The 26333-nt window shown below is 42.1% G+C and overlaps 2 protein-coding genes across 7 annotated transcripts in view; one reads left to right on the top strand and one right to left on the bottom strand.

Moving 5' to 3' along the window:
• brpf3b (bromodomain and PHD finger containing, 3b) overlaps positions 1-1420 on the top strand; it is a 61419-nt gene extending 59999 nt beyond the window's left edge. For all 3 annotated transcript variants that reach the window (XM_061889837.1, XM_061889834.1, XM_061889836.1), the window contains exon 13: positions 503-1420. In XM_061889837.1, coding sequence (XP_061745821.1) covers positions 503-686 — 184 coding nt within the window. In that variant the 3' untranslated portion in view covers positions 687-1420. The remainder of the gene's footprint in view (positions 1-502) is intronic.
• Positions 1-26333, bottom strand: part of slc66a1 (solute carrier family 66 member 1) — a 42810-nt gene that overhangs the window by 605 nt on the left and 15872 nt on the right. For 3 of the 4 annotated variants that reach the window (XM_061889839.1, XM_061889841.1, XM_061889842.1), the window contains exons 7-8: positions 24033-24218; positions 19680-20255 (exon numbers count right to left, since the gene is read on the bottom strand). In XM_061889839.1, coding sequence (XP_061745823.1) covers positions 20166-20255; positions 24033-24218 — 276 coding nt within the window. In that variant the 3' untranslated portion in view covers positions 19680-20165. Of the gene's footprint in view, positions 1-19679; positions 20256-24009; positions 24219-26333 lie in introns of those variants that run through there. The other variant, XM_061889843.1, reaches the window with a different exon arrangement.

The raw sequence follows: 26333 nt of genomic DNA on the forward strand, positions 1-26333 counted from the left end.
CTGTATTTGGGACGGCGTGGCGCAGTGGCAGAGTGGCCGTACGCTACCCGAGGGTCCCTGGTTCAATCCCCACCTAGTACCAACCTCGTCACGTCCGTTGTGTCCTGAACAAGACACTTCATCCTTGTTCCTGATGGGTGCTAGTTAGTGCCTTGCATGGCAGCTTCCTCCATCAGTGTGTGAATGGGTATAATGTGGAAGTAGTGTCAAAGCGCTTTGAGTACCTTGAAGGTAGAAAAGCGCTATACAAGTACAACCCATTTATCATTTTATTTATTTACTGTATATAATTAATAATGAGATCCAGAGGCAAATTCATACAGTATTGTACGTATTAAAAGCGGCTCTCTGTGTGGCAGCCAAAACTGCCATGTGGCCCTCAATGAAAACCAGTTTGACATCTGAAATCATGATTTTTGAAATGTCCAACATGGAGTCGTGCAGAAACACACCACCAGAAGGTGCCAGCAGGTCTCACAGTTCCCATTTTTTTCCCCTCCAGGCAGTGGCTACCCCGCGATAAGCTGACGCCGCTGGGCGCCGACGACACGGCGGACAAGCTGCGCATCATGGAGGGCCGCAAGCCCAATGTGCGCAAGTCTGTGCAGGTGGCGTACGACCGCGCCATGATCCATCAGAGCAGGGTCAGTCACAGCCAAGGCTTTGTGGCCTCCAACTTCCTGTAGACTTGGCCCCGCTCCCCTGCTGACACCATGCAAGTGAGTGAGTGAGTGAGTGAGTGAGTGAGTGAGTGAGTGAGTGAGTGAGTGAGTGAGTGAGTGAGTGTGTGTGTGTGTGTGTGTGTGTGTGTGTGTGTGTGTGTGTGTGTGTGTGTGTGTGTGTGTGTGTGTGTGTGTGATGGACATATTTATACAACCTGCAGAGGACCTATGAATGCCATCTTTTATACAACTTTGACTCTTTTTATGTTTCTTCTCTTCTTTTTAATGCGGTTTTCAATCAGGCAAAGTCAGGCTGTTTATAGTGTGTGTGTGTGCATGCGTGCGTGTCAGTCAGAGAAAAGTGTGTGTGTGCGTGTGCGTGCGTGCTACACAAAGAATGAGCCGTTTTATTTTAATGACCTAATTCTCTTTGATATAGAAAGACAAATTATTTATTTATGGAAGACACAGCTTATAGAAAGAAAACTATATTGGTAAAATTGTATTTAAAAAAATAAATTGTGAGGCTTCAATAAGAAATGAAGAAAAAAAAGTTATACATTTTAACAGACAAAATCGGACATTTTAGTTGCTTTCAACAACCACTCTGCCCAGATATTTATTATGCAGAAATATCATAAAGTTTTTATAAGCTTATGTGCCACTTGCATATTTTAATTACTCACCAAATATTTTGTTGGAATCAATTATTTCCTCATGTGGGGGAAAATGCTATTAAAACATTTTGGAATATGAAACTTTGTCCTTTTTTTCTTTTAATAAAGCTGTGACTCTACTTTCCACTACTTCACAAAAGTCATCTTTGACAGAATTTAGACCAGCTATTGTTGTTTTTTTCATGACAAAAACTATCTTTATCACTGTGATTAATTGTTCTGTATTCTTCTCAGCTAAAGTAAGAATTATTCATAGAAATAGAATATTTTTTAGTTAGAACATCAACCGCGTTTTAAATACAATATGTAACATGTTCATACTACTGTAGTATTTTTACTACATCTATTGGCAATACTACTGTAGTATTGATAGTTTTACTACATCTATTGACAATACTACTGTAGAATTGATAGTATTACTACATTTTTGGGCAATTTTACTGTAGTATTGATAGTTTTACTACATCTTTTGGCAATATTACTGTAGTATTGATAGTTTTACTACATTTAGTGACCAATACTACGGTAGTATTGAAAGTTTTACTACATCTATTGGCAGTATTACTGTAGTATTGATATTTTTACTACATTTAGTTACCAATACTACTGTAGTATATATAGTTTTACTACGTTAATGACCAATACTACTGTATTATTGATATGTTCACTACATTTAGTGACCAATACTACAGTAGTATTGAAAGTTTTACTACATCTATTGGCAGTATTACTGTAGTATTGATATTTTTACTACATTTAGTTACCAATACTACTATAGTATATATAGTTTTACTACGTTAATGAGCAATACTACTGTATTATTGATATGTTCACTACATTTAGTGACCAATACTACTGTAGTATTGATATGTTTACTACATTTAGTGACCAATACAATCGTAGTATTAATATTTTTACTAAATTTAGTGACAAATACTACTGTAGTATTGATATTTTACTTAATTTAGCGACCAATACTAATCTAGTATTGATATTTTACTTCTTTTAGTGACCAATACTACTGTAGTATTATTTTTATTTAATCTAGTGCCCAATATTAGTGAAGTATTGATATTTTTACTTAATTTGGTGACCAATACTACAGTAATATTTATATTTTTACCACATTTAGTGACCAATACTACTGTAGTATCGACATGTGTACTACATTTAGTGACCAATACTACTGTAGTATTATTTTTACTTCATTTAGTGACCAATATTACAGTAGTATTTATATGTTTACTACATATAGTGATCAATACTACTGTAGTATTGATATGTTAACTACATTTAGTGACCTATTCTACTGTAGTATTTATGTTTACTATATTTAGTGACCAATTCTACAGTATTATTGAAATTTAACTACATTTACTGACCGATTCTACTGTAGTATTTATGTTTACTACATTTAGTGACCAATAATACTGTATTATTGACTACCATTACTATATTATTGTAGTACTGATATTTAAATATCCAATGGGCTCACCGCCCATAGCAAGGGCCATAGAGGTCGGGTGCGAGAGCCGAAGGCAGGGCACTTGGCGGTCGGATCCTCGGCTACAGAAGCTAGCTCTTGGGACGTGCAACGTCACCTCACTGGGAAGGAAGGAGCCTGAGCTAGTGCGCGAAGTAGAGAAATTCCGGCTGGATGTAGTCGGACTCACTTCGACGCACAGCAAGGGCTCTGGAACCACTTCTCTCGAGAGGGGCTGGACTCTCTTCCACTCTGGCGTTGCCGGCAGTAAGAGGCCACGGGCTGGTGTGGCAATTTCGCCGGCTCAAAGCCCGCACGTTGGAGTTCAACCCAGTGGACGAAAGGGTAGCATCCCTCCGCCTTCGGGTGGGGGGGTGGGTCCTGACTTTTGTTTGTGCTTACGCACCAAACAACAGTTCACTTTTTGGGTACACTCGAGGGAGTACTGGAGAGTGCTCCCTCGATTGAGTCCCTTGTTCTACTGGGGGACTTCAACGCTCATGTTGGCAGCGACAGTGAAACCTGGAGAGGCGTGATTGGGAAGAATGGCCGCCCAGATCTGAACCCGAGTGGTGTTTTGTTATTGAACTTTTGTGCTTGTCACAGTTTGTCCATAACAAACACCATGTTCAAACATAAGGGTGTTTATATGTGCACTTTGTTCCAGGACACCATAGGCCGCAGTTCCATGATCGACTTTGTAGTTTTGTCATCGGATTTGCGGCCTCATGTTTTGGACACTCGGGTTGAGAGAGGGGCAGAGCTTTCTACCGATCACCACCTGGTGGTGAGTTGGCTGCGATGGTGGGGGAGGATGCCGGACAGACCTGGCAGGCCCAAATACATTGTGAGGGTCTGCTGGGAATGTCTGGCAGAGTCTCCTGTCAGAGATAGTTTCAATTCCCACCTCCGGAAGAACTTTGAACATGTCACGAGGGAGGTGCTGGACATTGAGTCCGAGTGGACCATGTTCCGCAACTCTATTGTCAAGGCGGCCGATTGGAGTTGTGGCCATAAGGTAGTTGGTGCCTGTCGGGGAGGTAATCCTACAACCCGTTGGTGGACACCAGCGGTGAGGGATGGCGTCAAGCTGAAGAAGGGTTCTTTTGGCTCATAGGACTCCGGAGGCAGTGGACAGGTACCTACGGGCCAAGCGGTGTGCAGCTTCAGCGGTCGCGGAAGCAAAAACTGGGACATGGGAGGAGTTCGTGGAAGCCATGGAAAACGACTTCCGGACGGCTTCGAAGCGATTTTGACCACCATCCGCCGCCTCAGGAAGGGGAAGCAGTACACTGTCACCACCGTGTAAGGTGCGGATGGTGATCTGCTGACCTCAACTGCGGATGTTGTGGATAGGTGGAAGGAATACTTCGAAGACCTCCTTAGTACCACCAACACGTCTTCCTATGAGGAAGCAGTGCCTGGGGATGGACGGATATTTAAATAATACATATTTATGTTTATACACTTAACGTGAAAGTGTAAATACATGGTGTTTATTTTCATGAAGTACGACAATTATTTTTATTGCTATTGTTCGTGTTGCTGCCATCTAGTGGTGATTATTCTAGTTTATTTCAGGGAAGAAACGCTCCTCCTCGCCCCTAAAGTCCACAATGGCGGGTGTAGTGGGACCCATGAAGTAGTAGTTGTGACGCAGGTCCTCAGCTCCGTCAGGTGATGGTGATGATAACCATAGAACAGGACATAAACGGCAGTTTTTGACGTCCCTGTGCTGGCTGCTCAGTACAATATGAAGGAGTGAATGGAAAGTACCTTGTGTTTTTATCAACACATTATGATCATAAAAATTACAAACATTACAGTAAAAATGTTAAATAAGTCTGCTACTTGTTGCTAACTTCTGAGACTTTGATGCTTTGCTTTTCAAACTATTTTAACCTTATCAGTAAGCACTTAAACTGAAATGCTAACAACGTTAAATGCTTTTATAAACTGATACTAAAGTGTTAAATGCCAATGTTATATGCCAAAGCTAGCACATACATATAATAAATATATAAGATAAATATATTTATGTATATGTATATATGTTCTAACTTTAACATATATCGATACATAGACAAATATATTTGTGTCTATATATGTGTGTACATACATATGAAAACATTTTTGTATAATGGACATTGTATATGCTCAAGCTTGCGCCAAGAAAATTATATGTTATAAACAAGAATCTTAACGCAAAGTAAATGCTTATTGCTAGACTATAAAATATGTGTTCATCCATCCATCCATTTTCTACCGCTTATTCCCTTTTGGGGTCGCGGGGGGCGCTGGCGCCTATCTCAGCTACAATCGGGCGGAAGGTGGGGTTACTTACTTACTGCTTATGGTAGTCCATCGTATCCGATGATGACTTCCACTTCTTCTATTGGTGGGTTTTGAGGTGACTAAAAAGTCCAATAGGAGAGCCACATGGTCTATTGCAATGGGGGCATATGAAGATAGTGTTTGTTGTGGTCTTGGCTGCAGGGCCCATCTTCCTCCTCTGGCGTTTCCATTCCCTTGCTGCTCTTCTCTCCTCTTCAAAATGTTGAAGGCCTTCATGACAAAGTTGCCTCCAGAGAGGGCGATCTGAGGCAGAGCTTTCCAGCTGTGTGTGTTGTATTCCACACCACTTGAGAGTTATTTTCAGTTGGTCCTTGGTCAGAGATCCTGCAGATCTCTGACCATGATGAAGTTGACCATACAGCAATTGTTGCGGAAGTCTATCAACAGGCATTCTGATGGTGTGGCCGCTCCATCGCAATTGGTACTTGAGAAAAGTGGCCTCCATGCTCTTGGCACCAGTTTTGCTAAGGACTTCCGTGTGTGGCACACGATCACGCCATGTCAGCCCAAGGATCCGACAATTGATGTGAAAGTTCTCCAGCTGTTGGATGTGGCGGCGATACAGGGTCCAAGCTTCACAGCCATATAATAGTGTGGAGTCACAGATGGCTTGGTAGACTGCCACCTTGGTATGTATGCTGAGGTCTTTGTTCACATACACCGTCTTACGCAGTCTACCAAAGGAGGCTGAGGCAGACCTTATTCGGTTTTGAACATCATTGTCCATTCTGCAGTTTTCAGAGAGGATGCTACCAAGATATTTGAAGTCAGGGATTATTGCTAGGGGCTTGTCATCGATGTTAAAGACAGGTGATGGTGGTCGAGTTGGCGGAGGGGAGTTCCACTGGCAGAGTACTTCCGTCTTTACAGTGTTCACGATGAGACCCAGTCTACAATAGGTCTTCACAGCGGCTGTTAGAGTCGCCTGCAAAGCCTCTGATGTATGTGCCACGAAGGCACAATCATCAGCATACTGTAATTCCACAATGTTCACAGTTTTGACCTTGGTAGCCGCCTGCAGTCTTCTGATGTTAAATAAGCTTCCGTCCAACCTTATAATCCACCAACACACCGCTGCTTCCCTCAACTTCTTTGTGCAGTAGCCAGGTGACACTCATGAGGAAGATGTTGAATAGCACAGGTGCAAGGACACAACCCTGTCTGACACCTGTGGATACCTTGAAAGGCCTAGACTGTTGTCCTCCTGTTGTTACCTGAGCCATCATCCCCTCGTGGAAACTTAGCAGGATGTTTACAAACTTCCGCGGGCAACCAACCCCGAGAAGGACCGCCCAGAGCAAGTCTCTGTTGACCGTATCGAAAGCCTTTGATAGGTCCACAAACGCCATGTAAAATCTTAATGTTGCTCCCAACACTTCTCTTGTGGCTGGCATGTAGTGAAAATCATGTCCACAGTGCTGCGATTTTTCCTGAAGCCACATTGAGACTCAGGCAACAGGTGTTATCTTATGCTTCGTATGAGTCTTGACAGCATCACTTTGGCAAGAACCTTGCCGGCAGCAGACAGGAGGGATATTCCTGTACTATTGCCACAGACAGACTTCTCACCCTTCCCTTTATACATGGTTACGACATTTGCATCCCGCCATTGTTGGGGGACTGCTCCTGGCTTCCATATATCAGCAATCTAGTGGAAAATTGCTCTGGTACAGAGATAGCCTCCCTGTTTAAGGATCTCTGCAGGGATGCCATTCGGGCCAGGGGTCTTGTTGTTCTTAAGTGACCTAGTTACAGCCCAGACTTCAGAGAAGTTTGGCGGAAGATCCACTTCTTCAATAGTTGGGTAGCGGGGCAGCTCATCCAGCACTGCCATATCAGAGGTGGCAGGTTGGTTTAAAAGTGTCTGGAAGTGTTCCGCCCATTTGTCCACAACTTCTTTCTGGTCCTTTCTGAGGGTTAAACCATCAGCCGACTTCACAGGTGAGAGTGAGGAGTTCCTGGGGCCATGGATGGTTTCCACAGCATTATAGGAGTTGTGCAGGTCGTTCTTCACTGCAAAATGTTCGATTTCCTGGGGCTTTTCAGTCCACCAGTCATTTTTCAGTTTTCGAAGGACAAGCTGTACCTCCTTCCTTGATGTTCTCCAGTGCTGCTTTAGCCTGACAGATGTAGGGTTGTTCAGGGCTGTGTTATGGGCCTTGTGCACGGTGTTCAGTATGGTTCTGATGGATTCTGAGTTTTCGTCAAACCAGTCCTGATGCCTCCTACGGCGGTAGCCAATAGACTCGGCTGCAGCCTCGTGGAGCTTTGAGCTAAGCTGGTCCAGTAGTCAACACTGCCTTCAGGGCTCAGGAAGGGGTCGAGTTCCTGTAGCTTTCCTGCAATGGAGGATCGAAGGCTGTTCCGGGCCTCGTCTGCTTCAAGTCGGGCACAGTCCAACCGCTTCTTGCCAGTTTTTCGGAGACGAACAGGGGGACGTACTGACGCTCGCAACTTGGAGATAATCATGCGGTGGTCAGTCCAGCAGTCAGCACCTCGCATTGCACGGGTGACGTGCACGTCCTTGGTGTCCTTGCGTCTCACGATGATGTAATCCAGTAGATGCCATTGCTTGGATCGTGGGTGCATCCAGGAAGCCTTGTGTTTATTTTTCTGTTGGAAGATTGTGTTGGTGATTGTTAGGTCATGCTCAGCACAGAGAATGAGTAGCCTCATGCCATTGCTGTTGATTTTCCCGATACCATGCTTTCCAATCACTCCTTTCTATATGAGGTGGTTTTTCCCCACTCTGGCATTAAAATCACCAAGTAGGAAGATTTTGTCACTGCTAGGGATGCGCTGTAGGGCGTCATCTAGTTCCTGGTAGAAAGGGTCCTTTGCCTCATTCTCGGATGGTAGAGTTGGCGCATAGGCACTGAGAAGCTTTGCGTAGCAGTGTTTTGCCAGGGGGATACTGACAGACATGAGTATTTCACTTATGCTGGTAGGTGTTTCAGTGGAACTGGGTAGCAGGCTGTTTTTTATTGCCAAACCAATACCATGGTGATGCGGTCCTTCTGTAGAGTAACCCTTCCACAAAAAGGTATAATCCTGGCCTTCTTCTTTTAGGGATCCCTCATCCAGAAGTCTGGTCTCACTCAAGGCGGCGATGTCAATTCCATAATGTCTGAGCTCAGCAGCAACAAGCGCAGTTCTTCTTTGCGGCCTGTCAGGATTGTTGTCCAGGAGGGTTCCAATGTTCCATGTAGCCAATTTCAGGGGTACTTGTTTATTTTTTGTTTTTCGACCGGGGTAGTGGAATGTTCCGGTAGGTTCGGTATCCTACCCAGGGTGTGAAAAGTGGGCTATGTTTAGGCCACCTTTTCTAGGCCTTCCCCCCAACTTTGGGGTGAGCAGTGTGGCTCCTAAATAGGGCTGCTCAGTCATACAGGGGTCTGATGAAATCAGCTGCCCCTCAATTCCCAGCTGATAGCGACGTGCAGGGATCTAACTAGAGGCTCCCAGTTCATTCTAACCTGCCCCCGTTATCAGACATCCTGACGCCGTCAGACTTTGTGCTTTAGAATCCAATTGCTGTTCCGAATCCACCAAGGTCAGAAGCAGAGACTTCCGTGGTGATACTTTTTAAGTGCCTCTGGGGGTGCACAGTTCCCAGCCGCACTATTTTCGCCACAAAGAGATGGAGCCTAGTGGCAAGGGGGAAACCCAGAACAACCAGCACCTCTTTACAGCTGCAGATAGATAGACAGCATTCACACTCACATTCACACACTAGGGGCCATTTAGTGTTGCCAATCAACCTATCCCCAGGTGCATGTCTTTGGAAGTGGGAGGAAGCCGGAGTACCCGGAGGGAACCCACATAGTCACTGGGAGAACATGCAAACTCCACACAGAAAGAGACCGAACCCGGGATTGAACCCAGGACTACTCAGGACCTTTGTATTGTGAGGCAGACGCACTAACCCCTCTTTCACCGTGCTGCCCTAACTTTAACATATATATACATACACACAAACATATATATAAATATACACATATATATATATATATAAATATATACACATATATATACACATATGTACATAAACATACATATATACACATATAAATACATGTGTGCGTGTATATATATATGTATGTATGTATATATATATATATATATATATATATATATGAATATATATGTATGTTTGTGTGTGTGTGCGTATATATATGTATATATATATATATATATATATAGACACATTTATATATACATACGTATGTATGTATATATATATATATGTATATATATACATATATATATATACACATTTATATATACATATGTATGTATGTATGTATATATATATATATATATATATACATATATATATATATACACATTTATATATACATATGTATGTATGTATGTATGTATATATATATATATGTATATATATATATATAAATATATATATACATATATGTGTGTGTGTATGAGGGGCCGTTAGGGACATTATTAAGACTTACCTCTTACATACACTACTGAAACATTCTTATACACACTAGTGAAATGCTCTCACGTTAACAACTGAAATGTTTTTTTCTCTCACACACACCACTGAAACACTCCTACACCATCCATCCATCCATCCATCTTCTTCCGCTTATCCGAGGTCTGGTTGCGGGGGCAGCAGCATAAGCAGCGGAGCCCAGACTCTCCTCTCCCCAGCCACTTTGTCCAGCTCTTCCCAGGGAATTCCGAGGAGTTCCCAAGCCAGCCGGGAGACATAGTCTTCCCAACGTGTCCTGGGTCTTTCCCGTGGCCTCCTAACGGTTGGGCGTGCCCGAAACTCCTCCGTAGGGAGGCGTTCGGGGGGCATCCTGACCAGATGCCCGAACCACCTCATATGGCTCCCCTCGATGGGGAGGAGCAGCGGCTTTACTTAGAGATTCTCCACCTTATCTCTAAGGGAAAGCCCCGCCACTCGGCGGAGGAAACTCATTTCGGCCGCTTGTACCCGTGATCTCGTCTTTTCGGTCATAACCCAAAGCTCATGACCATAGGTGAGGTTGGGAATGCAGATCGACCAGTAAATTGAGAACTTTGCTATCCGGCTCAGCTCCTTCTTCACCACAACAGATCAATACAGCATCCGCATTACTGAAGACGCCGCACCGATCCGCCAGTCGATCTCACGATCCACTCTTCCCTCACTTGTGAACAAGACTTAGAGGTACTTGAACTCCTCCACTTGGGGCAGGGTCTCCTCCCCAACCCAGAGATGGCACTCCACCCTTTTCCAGGCGAGAAACCATGGCCTCGGACTTGGAGGTGCTGATTCTCATCCCTTTTGCTTCACAATCGGCTGCGAACCAATCCAGTGAGAGCTGAAGATCCTGGCCAGATGAAGCCATCAGAACCACATCATCTGCAAAAAGCAGAGACCTAATTCTGCAGCTACCAAACCGGATCCCCTCAACGCCTTGACTGTGCCTACAAATTCTGTCCATAAAAGTTATAAACAGAATCAGTAACAAAGGGCAGCTTTGGCGGAGTCCAACCCTCACTGGAAACGTGTTCGACTTACTGCCGGCAATGCAGACCAAGCTCTGACACTGATTGTACAGGGAGCGGATCGCCTTAATCAGACAGTCCGATACCGCATACTCTCTGAGCACTCCCCACAGGACTTCCCGAGGGACACGGTCGGATGCCTCCTCCAAGTCCACAAAGCACATGTAGATAGACTGGTTGGGCAAACTCCCATGCACCCTCAAGGACCCTGCCGAGAGTATAGAGCTGGTCCACAGTTCCACGACCAGGACGAAAACCACACTGTTCCTCCTGAATCCGAGGTTCGACTATCCGGCGTACCCTCCTCTCCAGTGCACCTGTATAGACCTTACCGGGAGGGTGCTGCAGAATCTTGTTAACCAAGACAGCCCCACAGCATCCAGAGCCTTAAGGATCTCATCTACCCCCGGGGCTTGCCGCCGAGTAGCTTTTTAACTACCTCAGCCCCAGAAATAAGAGACCCCACCACAGATTCCCCATAGGAAGACGTGTTGGTGGGATTAAGGAGGTCTTCGAAGTATTCCCTCCACCGATCCACAACATCCGCAGTCGAAGTCAGCAGAACACCATCCTCACCATACACGGTGTTGACATTACACTGCTTCCCCCTCCTGAGGTGGTGGATGTTGGTCCAGTATTGCTTCGAAGACGTCCGGAAGTCATTTTTCATGGCTTCCCCTAACTCCTCCCATGTCCAAGTTTTTGCCTCCGCAACCACTGAAGCCGCACACCGCTTGGCTTGTCGGTACCTGTCCGCTGCTTCCGGGGTCCTATGAGCCAAAAGGACCCGATAAGACTCTTTCTTCAGCTTGACGGCATCCCTCACCGCTGGTGTCCACCAACGGGTTCTAGGATTACTGCCACCACAGGCATCAACTAACTTGCGCCCACAGCTCCAATCAGCCGCCTCGACAATAGAGGTGCGGAACATGGTCTACTCAGACTCAATGTCCAGCACCTCCCTCGTGACATGTTCAAAGTTCTTCTGGAGTTAGGAATTGAAACTCTCTCTGTTAGGAGACTCTGCCAGACGTTCCCAGCAGACCCTCACAATGTGTTTGGTTGATTAATGGACAAGTGTTAAATGCTAAGGCTAGCAGCTAGAAAGAAAAACACAATGCACATAAAGATGTAACTGTTACTGTTCAATGTTGGCATATTGCTAATGAAATAAATGGCAACAATGCTAGTAGTTAGCAGTGAATCATGCATATTTATGTATGTTTCCGATTTCCAATACATGTTTCGTCACCTCGCTGGGGGAGAAGGAAGCTGAGCTAGTGCGCGAGGTGGAAAAGTTCCGGCTAGATATAGTCGGACTCACTTAGACGCACAGCAAGGGCTCTGGAACCAGTTCTCTCGAGAGGGGGTGAACTCTCTTCCACTCTGGCGTTGCCGGCAGTGAGAGGCAACGGGCTGGGGTGGCAATTCTTGTTGCCCCCCGGCTCAAAGCCTGCACGTTGGAGTTCAACCCGGTGGACGAGATGGTAGCTTCCCACTGCCTTCGGGTGGGGGGGACGGGTCCTGACAGTTGTTTGCGCTTGCGCGCCAAACGGCAGCCCAGCGTACCCCCCATTTTTGGATTTACTCGAGGGAGTACTGGAGAGTGCTTCGCCGGGTGATTCTCTCGTTCTACTAGGTGACTTCAACGCTCATGTTGGCAACGATAGTGAAACCTGGAGAGGCGTGATTGGGAAGAATGGCCGCCCGGATCTGAACCAGAGTGGTGTTTTGTTATTGAACTTTTGTGCCCGTCACAAATTGTCCATAATAAACATCATGTTCAAACATAAGGGTGTCCATATGTGCACTTGGCACCAGGACACTCTAGGCCGCAATTCCATGATCGTCTTTGTAGTTTTGCGGTCTTATGTTTTGTACAATTGGGTGAAGAGAGGGGCGTAACTTTCTACCGATCACCACCTGGTGGTGAGTTGGCTGCGATGGTGGGGTAGAATGCCAGACAGACCTGGCAGGCCCAAACGCATTATGAGGATTTGTTGGGAATGCCTGGCAGAGTCTCCTGTCGGAGAGAGTTTCAATTCCCGCCTCCAGAAGAACTTTGAACATGTAACGAGGGAGGCGGTGGACATTTAGTCTGAGAGAACGATATTCAGTACCTCTATTGTCGAGGCGCCCAATTGGAGACCGCAAAACCACAAAGTCAATCATGGAACTGCGGCCTAGAGTGTCCTGTTCCGCACCTCTATTGTCGAGGCAGCTGATTGGTGCTGTGGCCGCAAGGCAGTTGGTGCCTGTCGAGGCGGTAATCCTAGAACCCGCTGGCGGACACCGGCGGTGAGGGATGCCGTCAAGCTGAAGAAAGAGTCATATCGGGCTCTTTTGTCTCATAGGGCTCCGGAGGCAGCAGACAGGTACCGCCTCGGGATTCCCAGGTAAGAGCTGGACGAAGTGGCTGGGGAGACGATAGTCTGGGCTTCCCTTCCCTGTTTAGGCTGAAGACCTCTTCAATCCTACCAACACGTCTTCTTATGAGGAAGCAGCGCCTGGGGAATCTCTGGTTGGCTATCCTAATTCTGGGGCTGAGGTTGCCGAGGTAGTTAAAAAGCTCCTGGGTGGCAAGGCCCCGGGTGCGGCTGAGATCTGCCCGCAGTTCCTTAAGGCAGTGGTTCTTAACATTTTTTCAGTTATGTACCCCCTGTGAACATTTTTTTATAATTCAAGTACCCCCTAATCAGAGCAAAGCATTTTTGGTTGAAAAAAAAAAGATGAAGTAAAATACAGCACTATGTCATCAGTTTCTGATTGATTAAATTGTATGACAGTGCAAAATATTGCTCATTTGTAGTGTTTTTTCTTGAAGTATTTGGAAAATAAGATATAAAAATAACTAAAAACTTGTTGAAAAATAAACAAGTGATTCAATTATAAATAAAGAATTCTACACATAGAAGTAATCACCAATTTAAAAATGCCCTCTTTGGGGATTGTAATAGAGATCCATCTGGATTAATAAACTTAATTCTAAACATTTCTTCACAAAAAAAAAAAAATCTTTAACATCAATATTTATAGAACATGTCCACAAAAAATCTAGCTGTCAACACTGAATATTGCATTGTTGCATTTCTTTTCACAGTTTATGAACTTACATTCATATTTTGTTAAAGTATTATTCAATAAATATATTTAAATGATTTTTGAATTTTTGCTTTTTTTTTAGAATATTTAAAAAGAAATCTCACGTACCCCTTGGCATATCTTTAAGTACCCCAGGGGTTCGCGTACCCCCATTTGAGAACCACTGCCCTAAGGCTCTGGATGCTGTGGGTCTGTCTTGGTTGACAAGACTCTGCAGCATCGCGTGGACATTGGGGGCGGTACCTCTGGACGGCAGACCGGGGTGGTGGTCCCTCTCCTAAAGAAGGGGAACTGGAGGGTGTGTTCCAACTATCGTGGGATCACACTTCTCAACCTTCCCGGTAAGGTCTATTCAGGTGTACTGGAGAGGAGGCTATGCCGGATAGTCGAACCTAGGACTTAGGAGGAACAGTGTGGTTTTCGTCCTGGTCGTGGTACTGTGGACCAGCTCTATACTCTCGGCAGGGTCCTTGAGGGTGCATGGGAGTTTGTCATGTGCTTTGTGGACTTTTAGAAGGTATTTAACCGTGTCCCCCAGGAAGTCCTGTGGGGAGTGTTTAGAGTATGGGGTATTGGACTGTGTGGTTATGGCGGTCCGCTCCCTGATGGCTTCAACTGGCCAGGATCTTCAGCTCTCATTGGATCGGTTCGCAGCCGATTGAGGATTGGACTGCGCCAAGGCTGCTCTTTGTCACCGATTCTCTTCATAACTTTTATGGACAAAATTTCTAGGCGCAGTCAAGGCGTTCCCATCCTCACCTATGATCATGAGCTTTGGGTTATGACCGAAAAAGTACAAGCAGCCGAAATGAGTTTCCTCCGCCAGGTGGGGGGTCTCCCTTAGAGATAGGGTGAGAAGCTCTGCCATCCGGGGGAAGCTCAAAGTAAAGCCGCTGCTCCTACACATCGAGAGGAGCCAGATGAGGTGGTTCGGGCATCTGGTCAGGATGCCACCCATACGCCTCCCTAGGGAGGTGTTTAGGGCACGTCCAACCGGTAGGAGGCCACGGGGAAGAACCAGGACACGTTGGGAAGACTATGTCTACAGGCTGGTCTGGGAATGACTCAGGATCCCCCGGGAAAAGCTGGATGAAGTGGCTGGGGAGAGGGAAGTCTGGGCTTCCCTGCTAAGGCTGCTGCCCACGCAACCAGACCTCAGATAGGCGGAAGAAGATAGATGGATGGATGGAAATTAATCCATAAATAACAATTAACTAACTTTACCTTGTTTTTTACTAAACGTTATTAAGTTAAAGTAATCCATAAATAATAACAGTTAAAAAATGAGGCAAAAATAATTCATTAATAACTCGGTAAAAAATTAGGTAAAATAATCCATACATACTCCTCTCTGAGCTGCCACCTTATCGTGGTAGAGGAGTTTGCGTGTCCCAATGATCCTAGGAGCTATGTTGTCCGGGGGCTTTATGCCCCCTGGTAGGGTCTCCCAAGGCAAACAAGTTCTAGGTGAGGGATCAGACAAAGAGCTGTTCGAAGACCTTTATGAAGAAGAAAAAACATAGACCCAGATTTCCCTCGCCCGGACGCGGTTCACCGGGGCCTCCCTCTGGAGCCAGGCCCAGAGGTGGGGCACGATGGCGAGCGCCTGGTGGCCGGGCCTGTCCCCATGGGGCCCGGCCGGTCACAGCCCGAAGAGGCAACGTGTGTCACCCCTCCAATGGGCTCACCACCCATAGCAGGGGCCATAGAGGTCGGGTGCAATGTGAGCTGGGCGGCAGCCGAAGGCAGGGCACTTGGCGGTCCGATCCTCGGCTACAGAAGCTGGCTCTTGGGACGTGGAACGTCACCTCACTGGGGTGGAAAGAGCCTGAGCTAGTGCGCGAAGTTGAGAAGTTCCGGCTGGATATAGTCGGACTCACTTCGACGCACGGCAAGGGCTCTGGAACCACTTCTCTCGAGAGGGACCGGACCCTCTTCCACTCTGGCGTTGCCGGCAGTGAGAGGCGATGGGCTGGGGTGGCAATTCTTGTTGACCCCCGGCTCAAAGCCTGCACGTTGGAGTTTAACCCGGTGGACGAAAGGGTAGCCTCCCTCTGCCTTCGGGTGGGGGGACGGGGCCTGACTGTTGTTTGTGCTTATGCACCAAACAGCAGTTCAGAGTACCCACCCTTTTTGGGAGCACTCGAGGGAGTACTGGAAAGTGCTCCCCCGGGTGATTCCCTTGTCCTACTGGGGGACTTCAACGCTCACGTTGGCAACGACAGTGAAACCTGGAGAGGCGTGATTGGGAAGAATGGCCGCCCGGATCTGAACCCGAGTGGTGTTTTGTTATTGGACTTTTGTGCTCGTCACAGTTTGTCCATAACAAACACCATGTTCAAACATAAGGGTGTCCATATGTGCACTTGGCACCAGGACACCCTATGCCGCAGTTCCATGATCGACTTTGTAGTTGTGTCATCGGATTTGCGGCCTTATGTTTTGGACACTCGGGTGAAGAGAGGGGCGGAGCTTTCTACCGATCACCACCTGGTGGTGAGTTGGCTGCGATGGTGGGGGAGGATGCCGGACAGACCTGGGAGGCCCAAACGCATTGTGAGGGTCTGCTGGGAACGTTTGGCAGAGTCTCCTGTCAGAGAAAGTTTCAATTCCCACCTCCGGAAGAACTTTGAACATGTCACGAGGGAGGTGCTGGACATTGAGTCCGAGTGGACCATGTTCCGCACCTCTATTGTCGAGGCGGCTGATCGGAGCTGTGGCCGCAAGGTACTTGGTGCTTGTCGGGGCGGCAATCCTAAAACCCCTTGGTGGACACCAGCGGTGAGGGATGCCGTCAAGCTGAAGAAGGAGTCCTATCGGGTCCTTTTGGCTCATAGGACTCCGGAGGCAGTGGACGGGTACCGACAGGCCAGGCGGTGTGCAGCTTCAGCGGTCGCTGAGGCAAAAACTCGGACATGGGAGGAGTTCGGGGAAGCCATGGAAAACGACTTCCGGACGGCTTCGAAGCGATTCTGGACCACCGCCCGCCGCCTCAGGAAGGGGAAGCAGTGCTCTATCAACACCGTGTATGGTGCGGATGGTGATCTGCTGACCTCGACTGCAGATGTTGTGGATAGGTAGAAGGAATACTTCGAAGACCTCCTCAATCCCACCAACACGTCTTCCTATGAGGAAGCAGTGCCTGGGGAATCTGTGGTGGACTCTCCTATTTATGGGGCTGAGGTCACTGAGGTAGTTAAAAAGCTCCTCAGTGGCAAGGCCCCAGGGGTAGATGAGGTCCGCCCGGAGTTCCTTAAGGCTCTGGATGCTGTGGGGCTGTCTTGGTTGACAAGACTCTGCAGCATCGCGTGGACATCGGGGGCGGTACCTCTGGATTGGTGGTTCCTCTCTTTAAGAAGGGGGACCGGAGGGTGTGTTCCAACTATCGTGGGATCACACTCCTCAGCCTTCCCGGTAAGGTTTATTCAGGTGTACTGGAGAGGAGGCTACGCCGGATAGTCGAACCTCGGATTCAGGAGTAACAGTGTGGTTTTTGTCCTGGTCGTGGAACTGTGGACCAGCTCTGTACTCTCCGCAGGGTTCTTGAGGGTGCATGGGAGTTTGCCCAACCAGTCTACATGTGCTTTGTGGACTTGGAGAAGGCATTCGACCGTGTCCCTCGGGAAGTCCTGTGGGGAGTGCTCAGAGAGTATGGGGTATCGGACTCTCTTATTGTGGCGGTCCGCTCCCTGTACGATCAGTGCCAGAGCTTGGTCCGCATTGCCGGCAGTAAGTCGAACACATTTCCAGTGAGGGTTGGACTCCGCCAAGGCTGTCCTTTGTCACCGATTCTGTTCATAACTTTTATGGACAGAATTTCTAGGCGCAGTCAAGGCGTTGAGGGGTTCCGGTTTGGTGACCGCAGGATTAGGTCTCTGCTTTTTGCAGATGATGTGGTCCTGATGGCTTCATCTGACCGGGATCTTCAGCTCTCACTGGATCGGTTCGCAGCAGAGTGTGAAGCGACCGGAATGAGAATCAGCACCTCCAAGTCCGAGTCCATGGTTCTCGCCCAGAAAAGGGTGGAATGCCATCTCCGGGTTGGGGAGGAGACCCTGCCCCAAGTGGAGAAGTTCAAGTACCTAGGAGTCTTGTTCACGAGTGGGGGAAGAGTCGATGGTGAGATCGACAGGCGGATCGGTGCGGCGTCTTCAGTAATGCGGACGTTGTACCGATCTGTTGTGGTGAAGAAGGAGCTGAGCCGGAAGGCAAAGCTCTCAATTTACCGGTCGATCTACGTTCCCATCCTCACCTATGGTCATGAGCTTTGGGTCATGACCGAAAGGATAAGATCACGGGTACAAGCGGCCGAGATGAGTTTTCCCCGCCGTGTGGCGGGGCTCTTCCTTAGAGATAGGGTGAGAAGCTCTGCCATCCGGGAGGAACTCAAAGTAAAGCCGCTGCTCCTTCACATGGAGAGGAGCCAGATGAGGTGGTTCGGGCATCTGGTCGGGATGCCACCCGAACGCCTCCCTAGGGAGGTGTTTAGGGCACGTCCAACCGGTAGGCCACGGGGAAGACCCAGGACACGTTGGGAAGACTATGTCTCCCGGCTGGCCTGGGAACGCCTCGGGATCCCCCGGGAAGAGCTAGACGAAGTGGCTGGGGAGAGGGAAGTCTGGGTTTCCCTGCTTAGGCTGTTTCCCCCGCGACCCGACCACGGAAGAAAATGGATGGATGGATGGAATCCATACATAATTTCCAGTTAAAAATGATGTAAAAATAATAACTTCCAGTTAAAATTAGGTAAAATATTTCATAAACAACTTTAAGTAAAAAGTAGTTGAAATAATCCAGAAATAACAACTTTCAGTTAAAATGAGGTAAAATAACCCATAGACCATTTCAGTTAAAAATGAGGTAAAATAATTCATAAATAATAACTTCCAGTTAAAAATTAGAAATTAATCCATAACAACGTTCAGTATAAAATGTGTTTAAATAATCCATAAATAATAAGTTAAAAATTAGGTAAAAGTCACCTCATTTTTTACAATTTTCAGTTAAAATGACGTAAAATAATCAATGAGAATCTAGGTAAAATAAACCCTAAATAACAACTTTCAGTAAAAAATGAATTGATATAATCCATAAATAATAACAGTTAAAAATGAGGTAGAAATAATCCCTGAATAATAACTCTGTAAAATTTAGGTAAAATAATCCATAAATAACTTTGTAAAAAATGAGGTAAAATATTCCATAAATAACAACTTTCAGTAAAAAAAATTGAGGTAAAATGATCCATAAATAATTTTGTAAAAAATTTAACAAATTAATCCATGAATTACATAATTCAGTAAAACATTTGTTGAAATAATCCATAAATAAGGTAAAGAATTGGTAAAGTTGTCAATAAACAATAACACTTTGTGTGAAATTAGGTAAAATAATCCATGAATAACTTTCAGTAAAAAATAAATTGAAATAATACATAAATAACTTTCAGTTTAAATGAGGTAAAATAATCTATAATTTCCAGTTAGAAATTAGGTAAAATAAACAACTTCCAATTAAAAATTAGGTAAAACTATCCATAAAAAACAATTTCCAGTAAAAATTAGAAAAATTAGTTGAAATAATTCATCAATAAAAATAAATTTTAGTAAGAGTTGAAATAATCCAAATTTAAATATATTTCAGTAAATGAGTTAAAATAATCCAATAAAAATATATTTCAGAAAATTAGTTGAAATAATTCATCAATAAAAATTAATTTCAGTAAATGAGTTGAAATAATCCATGAACAGAAATATACTTCAGTAAATCAGTCAAAATAATCCATCAATTAAAATATTTCAGTAAATGAATTGAAATAAGCCTTACAAAATATATTTCAAACAATACAATTGAGTTAAAAGTGAAACCAAGAGCAAGTTGAATTCAATGGTTTATTTAGAAAACTCACCAATAAAAGTGTGCAAAAAGAGTGAGATGAGGAGTGAAACTGTAAATAAAGTGTAATTACCATGGTTACCATCTATCACCTGTGCAAATGTGTCTAAAAACAACACAATAAAAGCATCTTAAAACAAAACTTGAAATGCATCTAAAATTAACAAATTAAAAGCACCATTGTGTGTTATCAATAAAAATAGAGGTTACATTTACATCATAAAAACAAAGTTACAATATAATTCATGCAGCAGCAACTTTTGATTTGGCAACTTAAAAATGTTCCTTTTTTTTTCCCTTATAAAAGAGATTTAACACCTTTTTTTCCCCCCTGACTCCCTTTTTAAAAGTCATCTTGGAATGCCAACAATGTTGTCTGCACCTTTCAAGATAAAAGCACAAGTCAATAAATACAAGTAGAACATTAAAAGTCAATTTGCTGTCATGTGATCTGGAGGTGGGAGGGGCTTAGCTCCCAATTAGAGGCGTGATCTCATCAGAGTGGTCGGCATGCAGCCTCACTGCAGCTTTACGGTAGAGGAAGAACTGGAAGGAGATCTGAGGGGCGGAGTTTAGGATGTGGTACAACAACAGAAGAGAAAGAGCAGACACACCTGGCAGGTGTCGCACCAGGCCTGCTCGTGGTGTTTAGACTGAGCTTTGAACCGGAAGTACAAGTGCCGTTCCATAGCGCTCCTACTCGTATGAATTTCTCATTTGTCTCAAATTCCTCATTTGTCGCTACAAACAATGTTTGGAAGTTTTTTTTGTAAAACTTAACTACCACAATTCTTACTTACTAAAGCGTCCCATGTGTGATGTCTGTAAGAGGGAGTGTTTTTTATGTATTTTTGTATGTGCTATAGTAATGTAATCAAGCTTGCATTGTTAGCATTAGCTAATATGCTAACATCTACGAATGTCTGTAGTATTTTTTTTGTTTTGTTCTAGTTTCACAAATTCTTCAGTAAATTCACCAAAACGTCACCGTGGAGTTATTGAGTCTGTTAAGCTACTCCATGACCGTGACATATATTTTGTTTGATCAGCCGTTTTACTGCCATGTTACAGACACCGTTGGGAAACAATTAAGGTATGTAAATAAACATTTCTGTGTAAAGAAGTCATTTCACAACAAGTATATAACTGCGGCGTATAGTCCGGTGCTAATTATATATGGGAATGTTTTTTCTTCCCAAAAATGTAGTGGGTGTTGCTTGCTCTATAGTCCGGAAAATACGATATGTCATATGTTAATGTGGAAAGACGTAAAGCGAGCAATATATATATATATATATATATATATACATATATATATATATATATATATATATATATATATATATATACACACACACACACACACACACATACATATACACACACACATACGTTTAAAATTAGGCTTTTTATTTATTTTTGTTGTTTTTATCAGTCTATTTTATTTTAGTCGCTTTTAATCAGGCTATTTTATTTTAGTCGTTTTTTATTAAGCTATTTTATTTTAGTTGTTTTTATATGCTATTTTATTTTAGTGTTTTTTATCAGGCTATTTTTCTTCAGTTGTTTTTATTAGGTTTTTACTTCATTTCAGTTTTAAACAGGCTTTTATATTTTGGTTGTTTATATCAGCCTATTTTATTGTAATCATTTTTATTAGGCCATTTTATTTTAGTCGTGTATCAGTCTTTTATTTTAGTTTTTATCAGGCTGTATTATTTTATTTTAGTTTCAAACAGGCTTTTATATTTTGGTTTTTATCAGCTTATTTTATTGTAATTGTTTTTATTAGGCCATTTTATTGTATTCTAGTTGTTTTTGTCAGCCTATTTTATTTTAGTTGTTTTTATCATCTTTCATTTTGTTGTATTTATCAGCCTATTTGATCATATTTTTGTTGTTTTTATCAGGCTACTTTAATTGTTTTTTTTTTATCAGGCTATTCTACTGTAGTTTTAATCAGAATTTTATATTTGTTGTTTTTATCAACCTGTTTTATTATAATATGGTTGTTTTTATTAGGCTATTTCATTTTTATTATTTTTATAAGGCTATCTTATTTTTATTGTTTTTATCAGTCCTTTTTATTTAATTTGATCAGGCTATTCTATTTTAATTAGGCTATTTTATTTTAATTATTTTTATCAGCCTATTTTATTTTAATTGTTTTTATCAGCCTATTATATTTAAGTTGTTTTTATCAGGCTATTTTATTGCATTGTACTTTTAATCAGGCTTTTATATTGTAGTTGTTATTATCAGGTTATTTTATTTTTATACTTTGTATCAGCCTAGTTTATTTTAATTGTTTTTATCAGCCTATTTATTTTTATACTTTGTATCAGCCTAGTTTATTTTAATTGTTTTTATCAGCCTATTTAATTGTAGTGGTTTTCATCAGCCTAATTTATTTTAATTGTTATCAGCCATATTGATCCACATATTAAAATATATTTTTAATGATGTGTTATTTAAACTCATTTACTGTAATATATTTGTTTATGAATTATTTCACCTCATTTTTAACTGTAAATTGATATTTATGGATTATTTTACCGCATTATTTACTGAAAGTTAATTACGGATTATCTCACCTCATTTTTACAGAGTTATTATTTATGGACTATTTTACCTAATTTTAATTTTTATCATTTTGGATTATTTTACAAAAATTTTTACTGAGTTTTTACTGAATTATTTTTACATCATTTTTACTGGATTATTTTTACATAATTATAAACTGCTATTTATGGATTACTTCAACTCATTTTTCACTGAAAGATGTTATTTATGGATTCACTTACCTCATTTTTAACTGGAAATTGTTTTACCTCATTTTTAAAGTTAAAGTAGCAATGATTGTCAAACACACACAAGGTGTGGTGAAATTTGTCCTCTGCATTTGACCCATCCGCTTGATCACCCCCTGGGAAGTGAGGGGAGCAGTGGGCAGCAGTGGTGCCGCGCCCGGGAATCATTTATGGTGATTTAACACCCAATTCCAACCCTTGATGCAGAGTGCCAAGCAGGTAGGCAATGGGTTCCATTTTTTTATAGTCTTTGGTATAACTCGGCCGGGGTTTCAACTCCCAACCTACCGATCTCAGGGTGGACATTCTAACCACTAGGCAACTGGAAGTTGTTGTTTATAGATTATTTTACCTAATTTTTAACTGGAAGTTATGTATAGATTTACCTCATTTTATCAACCTGATTTATTTGAATTGTTTTCATCAGCCTATTTTACTTTAAATCACCCTATTTTATTGTAATTGTTTTTATCAGCCTGGTTATTTAAAGGTTTTAAATCAGCCTATTTTATTTGTGTTGTTTTCAAATCAGCCTATTTTGTTTTTATCAGCCTGATTTAAAGTTTTTAAATCAGCCTATTTTATTTTAGTTGTTTTCAAATTAGCTTATTTTAGTGTTTTTATCAGCCCGATTTATTTTAGTTGCTTTTATCAGCCTGATTTATTTTGTTTTTATCAGCCTGATTTATTTTGTTTTCATCAGCCTATTTTATTTTAGTTTTTTTCATTGGGGGGCGGCCAGAAACCTGAGAGTTGCAGGTTCGCTTCCCACCTGTTGACATCCAAAAATCGCTGCTGTTGTGTCCTTGAGCAGGACACTTCACCCTTTGCCCCCGGTGCCGCTCACACTGGTGAATGAATGATAAATGAATGATTGGTGGTGGTTGGAGGGGCCGTAGGCGCAAACTGGCAGCCACGCTTCCGTCAGTCTACCCCAGGGCAGCTGTGGCTACTGATGTAGCTTACCACCACCAGGTGTGAATGAATGTTGAGTCCCACTTGTCTGTGAGAGCTTTGAGTGTTTAGAAAAGCGCGATATAAATCTAAGTTATTATTATTATTAGCCTTTTATTTTGTTATCAGCCTATTTTATTTTAACAGTTAAAATAAAATAGGCTGATAATTGTTATCAGCCTGATTTATTTTAAGTTTTTAAATCAGCCTATTTTATTTCAGTTGTTTTTAAATCAGCCTGTTTTAGTTGTTTTAGTTGTTTTTATCAGCCAGATTTATTTTAATTGTTTTTAATCAGCCTGGTTTATTTTAATTGGTTTTTAATCAGCCTGATTTATTTTAATTGTTTTATTAGCCTATTTTATTTTAAGTTGTTTTTAAATCAGCTTATTTTATTTTAATTGTTTTTCTCAGCCTTTTTTATTTTCTTTTAGTTGTTATTTGTCGCCAATTTACTATATTTTTAAGCGGTCAGATATTTTTATTCCTTTCATTAAGTACGTGTTAGTGGATCTTTAAAGTAAACATTAGTTTAGTGTGACCTCTACCTGACCTTGTAGAAGAAGGATACAAACAAGTCCAAAGACAAAGTCCCCAGGCTGCCAATCAGCCAAGGCAGGTGATGGATGACGTAACTGTTCTCTCCTTGGCCCTGGTCTGGGTTCTTCAGCAGCACACTAAGACCGTAGGTGGTGTTCCCCAAGATGACCAGAGCAAACAAGAAGTAGGACACGCCCTCCGTGGACTTTCTCTGAAACTAGGAGGACGACAACATATTTTAGAAGAACAACACTTAAGTGTGTTTACACCAATAATACAAGGCATTAAAAACAATGTTTGATTCATTCCTACACTTGTATTTATAAGAATAACACTTAAGTATGTTTACACCAACAATACACAGCATCACAATGTTTGACTTATTTTTACACTTGTAATAAAAAGAATAACACCTGTGTGTTTACAGCACCAATACACTGCATTACAATGTTTGACTTATTTTTACACTTGTATTAATAATAATAACACAAGTGTTTACTCCAATACACTGCTTTAAAAACAATGTTTGACTTATTTTTACACTTGTATTAATAAGAATAACAAAAGAGTGTTTACACCAACAATACACTGCATTAAAAACAATGTTTGACTTATCCTTATTAATACAAGTGTAAGAACACTTAGGTGTGTTTACACCAACAATACACTGCATTAAAAACAATGTTTGACTTATTTTTACACTTGTAATAATAAGAATAACGTGTTTACACCACTAATACACTGCATTAAAAACATTGACTTATTTTTACAGTTGTATTTATAAAACTAACACTTAAGTATGCTTACACCAACAATACACTGCATTACAATGTTTGACTTATTTTTACAATTGTAATAATAAGAATAACACGTGTGTTTACACCACCAATACACTGTATTAAAAACAATTTTTGACTTATTTTTACATTAAAAATAACAATAACACTAGTTTTTACACCAACAATACACTGCATTAAGAACAATGTCTGACTTATTCTTAATAATACAAGTGTAATAATCAATCAAAGTTTATTTATATAGCCCTTAATCACAAGTGTCTCAAAGGAATGCACAAGCCACGATGACATCCTCCTCTCAGATCCCACATCAGGGTAGGAAAAAACTCATCCCAAAGGGATCAACGAGAAACCTTCAAAGGGACCGCAGATGTATGGACCCTTTCCCCCCTGGGTGACCTCCGCAATGGATGCCGAATGGATACAGATAATAATGTTTTTAACACTTAAATGTGTTTACACCAACAATACACTGCTTTAAAAACAATGTTTGACCTATTTTACACTTGTATTACTAATAACACTTAAGTGTGTTTACACCAACAATACACTGCATTACAATGTTTGACTTATTTTTACACTTGCATTAATAAGAACAACACAAAAGTGTGTTTACAAAAACAATACACTGCATTAAAAACAATGTTTGACTTATTTTTACACTTGTATTAATAATAACATCTAAATGTATTTACACCAACAATACACTGCTTTAACAACGTCTGACTTATTTTTACACTTGTATTTATAACACTTAAGTGTGTTTACACCAACAATACACTGCATTAAAAACAACGTTTGACTTATTTTTACACTTGTATTAATAATAACACTTAAGTGTGTTTACACCAACAATACACTGCAGTAATAACAAAGTTGACCCTTTTTTACACTTGTATTAATAAGAGTAACAGTTAAGTGTGTAAACAGTTAATAATGTTTGACTTATTTTTATTAATACAAGTGTAATAATAACACTTAACACCCCGGGCACTGCCACCTAGAACTGCTACCCTCGGACAGACGCTATAGGGTGTTAAAAGCTGGCACAAATAGACTAAAAAACAGTTTTTACCCAAGAGTCATAGTAGCATTAAACAGGCACTGAGTGAGCTCAATATGTTCATCATGTCCCCATGAGTCATGTCTTCATTTTTTTATTTTTTTTCCGGACTATAATGTGCAATAATGTTATGTGTATGTGTGTATATATATTCATATGTATGCATATATGCATGTGTGTGGATATATATATATACATATATATATATATATATATAGATACATCTCTTATTTCTATCTTTTTTTACAATTGAAATTACCATATTGTATATGCACCTTAGGGGATCTGCTCCAATTTCGTTATTCTTTGAACCTGTTCACTGCAATAATGACAATAAAACTCTATTTTATTCTACTTAAGTATGTTTACACCAACAATATACGGCATAAAACAATGTTTGACTTATGTGTACACTTGTATTAATAAAGAATAACTCTTATGTGTGTTTACACCAACAATACACTGCATTAAA

The sequence above is a fragment of the Nerophis ophidion genome, linkage group LG27 (assembly GCF_033978795.1).
Source record: "Nerophis ophidion isolate RoL-2023_Sa linkage group LG27, RoL_Noph_v1.0, whole genome shotgun sequence".
NCBI lineage: Eukaryota > Metazoa > Chordata > Actinopteri > Syngnathiformes > Syngnathidae > Nerophis > Nerophis ophidion.